Source organism: Cebus imitator, unplaced genomic scaffold (assembly GCF_001604975.1).
Source record: "Cebus imitator isolate Cc_AM_T3 unplaced genomic scaffold, Cebus_imitator-1.0 Scaffold178, whole genome shotgun sequence".
In the NCBI taxonomy this organism is placed as follows: Eukaryota; Metazoa; Chordata; class Mammalia; order Primates; family Cebidae; genus Cebus; species Cebus imitator.
In genome coordinates this window covers 3031425-3037971 of record NW_016107493.1, presented here as the reverse complement: position 1 = coordinate 3037971, position 6547 = coordinate 3031425, and the positions used below count along the sequence as shown (strand labels likewise).

At 45.5% G+C, this 6547-nt stretch overlaps 1 protein-coding gene across 1 annotated transcript in view; it reads right to left on the bottom strand.

Annotated features, from left to right (window-relative positions):
- Positions 1-6148, bottom strand: part of LOC108315708 (aldehyde oxidase) — an 86836-nt gene extending 80688 nt beyond the window's left edge. The window contains exon 1 of the mRNA XM_037744540.1: positions 5871-6148. Coding sequence (XP_037600468.1) covers positions 5871-5915 — 45 coding nt within the window. The 5' untranslated portion in view covers positions 5916-6148. The remainder of the gene's footprint in view (positions 1-5870) is intronic.
- Between the last annotated feature and the right edge of the window lie 399 nt (positions 6149-6547).

Here is a 6547-nt window from a genome sequence, read left to right as displayed (position 1 = left end):
ACAATCAGTGTCACCGAGTTCTTCCACTTGGGCTTCCAATGACACTCTAGACTCCTTTCTCTTCTACTGTCTCTACCCATGAGCCCATATCACCTATATTCTGGATGATTATTAAGAGCTGCCTAACAGGTCTCCCTGCCTCCGCTCTTGATACCACAATATCGTCCTCTACACCACGACCAGAGTGACTGCTGTAAAACCCAAGCCTGATTATCTCATGTATATGCCTAAATTTAACGTGGCTCCTGGCTGCCAAACTGCCATGCTAGGAATTCCTGAATCATGGGGATGCTTGTTAAAATGAAACCTCTATGGAATCAGGATTTCTAGTAGAGGGAACCAGAAAATGTGCTTTTTAAATAGGTACACTGAGTGGATCTTAGGTGAACTAATAGCCAAACATTTCCAGAATACAAGAAGAAATTTGAATTCAGGCTTCACAGATGAAGTGGCTAGTCACAGGGGTATATGGACTTTTTTTTTTTTTTTTTTTGCATGTAGTGGAGGTAAAAGTGCTACTGTCCTTGGTTCTGAATTATCGCTGTTCTGAAAATCCTTCCTCACTTCTTGGCAGAATTTTGTGTCATTCTCCACCCTGCTCAAATGTTCTCTATGGAGAGTGTTGCCACATAAAATACCCCCCCCATCTCCAAGTAACCACCCTCCTCTTTGTTCCCATGGTTGATGTCTTCACCTCTTCTTTTATGACATTTTTTACACTGTATCATAATTATTTGTGTATGTACAAGACTATCTCGATCCTGAGAGAAGCCATCTTGTGCTATTCTTATTTATGTCAAACACTGAGCTTGGTGGTGGAGATATATCACAGGATGTAATAAATGTTAATTAAATGAATGACTAGAACATGATATGTATGATTTGGTATGAGATACCAAGAAGGAATAATTTCTCACAGACTTGGGCATCTGAACAGATGATAAAAAAGAAAAACACAGAAGTTATCAATGGCAGAAACTATAGGTTTTCTATCCTGGCATGCATTCTTCTTTCCTTCCTTTTTGCTACTTGGAATAGGGATGAAATGGCTATAACCCCAGCGGTCATCTTAGACCATGAGGCAACATGCTAATGGCAGCAGAGAAAAAAAAAAGAGAAGAAACCTGGGTCTCAGATAACACCATAAAGCTTCTGCCCCAACCTCACAATGTCTGTTCCTAGATATGATGGTAAACCATAGAAGCCCAATTTGAATGGATGGACAGAGTCTGGATAGCCTAGTTAGTACCTAGTTAGCAAAGAATAGCATTTTAGGCTTGAGGAATATTTCTATAATTGAGGAAGGAATTCATGGAAGAAGGTCATGCTTGATTGGGTATTTGTTCCAGGAAATGTTTCAAGGGATTGGAATCTGGCTCAAAGTCCCACTGGTTTGAAATATGTTTTTGTTGTTTTGATGTAGTGGGTGTTTGCGTTTGGAGGAAGTGGGGGCAGGGATCTAGCATGTGTCTTGTCCTGGCAGCTCTGGGAATGAAACAGGGAGGTTAGAACTCAGATAGAGGTTAGGAGGTGTAGCGGGGCTGGGTAACAGTTACTCTGGTTGACTCTGGATTGGAGAGATGTTGCCAGTTCACAGGTCAGGGTCATTGCCTGTACTCATCTCAGCATAGCCTTGAATGTTGCAAGGGTGGAATCTGCCCCTCTGTATCACTGCCAGCCCTTTTTAACCCAATGTAACCAAGTCCAAGTTTACATTGTACTCGGTTAAGACATCAGTTTCCTCTGTGTGCTGCCAGTGACTAGTGCCTGAGGAGTCCCTGCCAGATCCAAAACAGAGTCAGAAAGAGAAAGGAAGAGAGAGATAAGAGGGGAGAGAGTAGAAAATAAGGAAAAGGTAGAAGTGCATGTGAAAGGACAAGGCTGAGAGGTAGAAGAGGAAAGAAAGGGGTGTATGCTGTGAGATGCAGTTAGTAGAAAAGAACAATAATCCACAACAGCCTCAGTGGAGAGAAAGAGGCCTCAGGGGACAGCCATAGGACACATCTTCCTGAGCTTGATTGCTTTAAAATTCATTTTGCTTGTTACTTCTGCCTAAGCTACTTCCATCTTCTCCTCTTTTCTCTGAATCATTACAGCCATTCCAGAAGCCCAGAAATTTCCTCTCTCAGCCTTGTAAACCAAGAACCTTAGAGAATGCTAGCCAATAAACAGCTCTTTTCAGATTCCCAAGCCAATACCAAAAGTCTACATTTATTGCACAAATAATGCAAGATGACTGCTAAGAAGCAGTCATCTTGACACTTCCAAGCAGGTTCTAGCTCTACTAATGAAGCAGATAATTTTCCAGTCCAGATAGTAACAATTGTTTCCACATATCAAGTGTTTACTGCGTACATGCGCCTTGCTAACCACTCTCCATGCCACTTAATCACCCTCAATTTCAGGGGAAAATGTTCTGTTATTAGCTCCATTTTGCAAAGGAGAAAACGGAAGCTCAGTGACATTAAATGCCTTGCCTGAGGCCCCAGAGTTGCCAAGTGGCAGAGCAGATACCACAGGATTCAAACCCATGCCTGACTAGTTCCAAGGCCCATACCTTTGATTTCCATACCTCATTGCCTCATGAAATGATACGCTTCAGTTCCTAAGTTGAGGTTGGAATGTGGCATCTGTGGCAGAATTTATTCACAGGCTCTTCTCCCCTAAAACTCCATGTTAAATGGGTCATCTGTTCTTCTGGGGGCCTTGGTAGAGTGAATAAGATTACAGAAATCTCTCTCTGTAATACCATCTGCCTGATGACAACTTTTGGTGACCTGAGAAAATTTAGCAAAAAGCAGAATAGAAGCCAATCGTGACATTTACTGTCTCCTAAGTGGCTTCACTTCTAACCTTCTTTTTCAAAGGTGAGTTTTTAATTCCAGAGATTGCATTTGAAATCAAAATCCCTCTTCTAAGGTAGGTTTTCTCTCTCACACTCAACAGTCCCTTACTCTCTGAAACCAAAAAGTTCATGCTAGGCTGGGTACGGTGGCTCGTACTTGTAATGCTAGCACTTTGGGAGGCCAAGGCAGGCAGATCACCTGAGGTCAGGAGTTTGAGACCAGCCTGGCCAAAATGGTGAAACCCCATCTCTACTAGAAATACAACAATTAGCCGGTTGTGGTGGCTCAAGCCTGTAGTCCCAGCTACTCAGGAGGCTAAGGCATAAGAATCGCTTGAACCCAGGAGGTGGAGGTTGCAGTGAGCTGAGATCACGCCACTGCACTTCAGCCTGGGTAACAGAGTGAGACTCAATGTCAAAAAAAAAGAAAAAGAAAAAAGTTTATTCTAGTTCTTCCCATGTAAGTAATCAGGCTTGTTTACCAGTACTGAAGCACATACCCAACAGAATTTAGAAGGGAGGAAAAGGAAAGGGAAAGGTTAACAATTTCTTTTGATGGGTAATTGCAAAAACAGAATCAGTATCTCCATAGTATACTTTACAAATAACCACAGGACATTTGGTCCATAGACAAAGTGAGCCCATAGGTAAGAACTATCTCATCTAATTTAAAAAATCAATAGACCACCAACTGTTCTTGGCCGTGGATGTTAAAAATCCCAATATTTGTTTAGAAGTAGGGGAAAGAGAAGCAAGGAGATATTAGACTCAAAATCCATTTCTTCATTTAACCCAAACCCTTACCATCACCTATAAAGTCCTAGTAACGTGGACCCTGGCCATGTTGCCAACTCCACCAACCTACCTCCTAAGCACACAGAAATCCTTCCACCTCAGGACCTTTGCACCTGCCATCCCCACCCTGGATGCTCTTTCCTCAGATGTTTGCATGGCTTATTCCTCATTGCATCCCAGTCACTGCTCAAATGCCACCCTTTCAGAGAGGCCAAAACATCCATCCCATCTAAGTATCCTGCACATTCTCTGTCCCACTGCTGTGCTTTATTTTTTATACTAGCACTTCTCACTTCCTGAGTTTACATAATTCCATGTATTTATATTCTTGCTATCTCCCCAGCACAATTTAAACTCCATGCACGCAGGGACTTGTTATTTCTGTGCTCTGCTGTATCTCATAAGTCTGGAACACTGCCTGGTATATGGTAGGCCCTTAACAAATAAATGGATTGAATGCTCATGATCACTCTTTATGAAGTAAGTGGCATCATTCTCTTTTAACAGAGGATCTGAGCCTCCAGGAGGTTAGGTTTTCTCAATTAGAATTAGAAGCCGAATTGAAGACTTGTTTGAACAACAAAGCCAGTGTTCTGTTTACTATACCATTCCATTATGCAGAAGAAGAAAAAATGACATAATGTCAATCACCTGACTCCATTGTCATATTTCACCCTCACAGCAGTCCTGTGAAGGGGTCCTAATGACCCCCAATACAGATCAGGAAAAACAAGTTCATTTTGTTCAATGTGGAACCCAGGCAGCAGGGGCAAAGTTTTTGAGGGGTCTAATGTACAATTTGGGGGATCCTTTTTAAGAAACATAATACAAAACCACAAATGATATTAGGCTGAGGGCCTTAGAACAGGCCTCACAACTAGGGTCTGATGCTTCACCGTGTTTAGCTTCCAGGGGAGGCAGCTGTTGCTGGTCAGGAAAAGTGCTGTGGCTGCCCTTAGCCAGAAGCAGGGGTCACAGGTGGCTGTGAATGAACCAGCACCAACACAAGCACCAGGGAAAGCAGGTGCCACTGGTCTTGCTTGGTTGTTAGCTCTGTTTCTTTTGTTTTTAAGAGACAGGATCTTGCTCTTTTGTTCAGGCTGGAGTGCAGTGGTGTGATCACAGCTCGCTGTAACCTGGAACTATCTTAAGACTCAAGCGATCCGCCCCCACTTCGCCAGTAGCTGGTACTACAGTCGTCCACCACCACACCTGGCTATTTTTTTTGTAGAGATAGCGTTTCGCCATGTTGCCCAGGCTAAACTCGAACTCCTGGGCTCAAGCAATCCTCCTGCCTCGGTCTCCCAAAGTGCTAATTTCAGGCATGAGCCACACTCTTAAGGAAGCTCCTTAACCTTCCTGCCTCGGTTCCCTCCTTCAAAGTGGTGTCATTAAAACTGGGACAACATTAAGAATGAGCAGAGTTGATGCTCACATTCAGGGGGGTGTCTTAAAGGATGCCCACAGGGCTTTGCTGCCCCCAAACATCCGACACTGCCTGGAACTGTCCCTCGGGTTGCCAGAGTAAGCCCAACTTCTGAGGGGACAGAGCCCGACCCAGCAGTGGACCCTGTGAGGACATTGGAGCCTCCAGAGCCTGACTTGTGTTCAGCTCCGCCAGGAACTAGCTGTGACTTTGGAAAGTGACGATTTCTTCGTCTGAGAAACGATGGTTTGAATGTGTTAGTCTCTGCAGTCCTGTCCCGACTCGACTCTAAGTTGCTCTCTGCGCTTCCAAACGCACCCAGTGAGCTAAGGCTCAGACATCTCTGTAGGCTGCTCTCAAAGTACTAGGGGACGTTCCCGTTATCCGCAGGAGCTGAGGGAGGGAAGGTTTGGGAGTGCTGACCTTGATGGGCAAGAATACTCTTTTCCTTACTGTTTAGGGAGGGCGTGTGGTTGGTAATCAGGCTGTGAGCCTCACAAGGAGAGGAAAGGGGAACATGAGGAAGGTGGGGGCCCAAAGAGCCAGAGCAGTCCTTGAAAACGCAGCCTTTACCTGCCCGGGAGTCAGGGGTGAGAACGCGAAGGCGCCTTTACCTGCCCGGGAGGCAGGGGTGAGAAAGCGAAGGCAAAGCCGCTGTTAAAGGAAAAAGCCAGGTCCGTGCCTGAGTGCCTTAAGCGGCGGGCACGGGCACGGGCACGAAAGGATGGGACGAACGGTAGGGGTTCCTCTCTGCCCCGACCCGGGCTGCATGTCTGGTCGCAGGGGCAGCCCGCAGGCGCTCACCTTGCGGCCGTTAACGTAGAAGAGCAGCTCCGGCGTCCAGTCCATGGTGGCCGCCGCGCGAGTCCGAGGGCCCGGAGCTGGAGGCAGCGGTGGCTCTAGGAAGTCGCGGGCAACTGGGACCCGGCAGCACCTACCCGCCGAGTGGGGCGGGGCTTACTGGAGGCCAACTCACCCACCCCGACGGAGAAAGCCTTGATAAAGATCCAACATTCCTGAGCTCTTTGCCAGGAAAACTCTCCCCGGGACAACAGCACGTGTGTGGGCGGAAATCATCTGGCGAAGATGAAGACGACCCCTGCATTAGGGGTACAGAGTGCTGTAAATATAGTCAATAGTTCTAGTGAAGGATGGATAGTAGTTTTATTCAAAGAATTCCAGTTGATGAATGAAGAAATGCTAGAATTAGAAAAAACTGCAACCCCATATTAAAACTACTGCTCAGACAATGCTCAACAATGGTTATAAAACAACTAGGTGAAATGTTGGAGAAATTCATTACAAGGGATAACCTTTGAACCCACTGTTCAATGTCAGCATCCTTACGAATGAAACACGGAGATGATATGAGGAGATTAAGGATCTCCTCGCTAGGGGCGCTTAGCGTCTGTGTAACACCCCTCTTGCGTCTTAGCAAACATTGTAAGTCCTGTGACATTGCTTTGGATGGTCTTATGTTA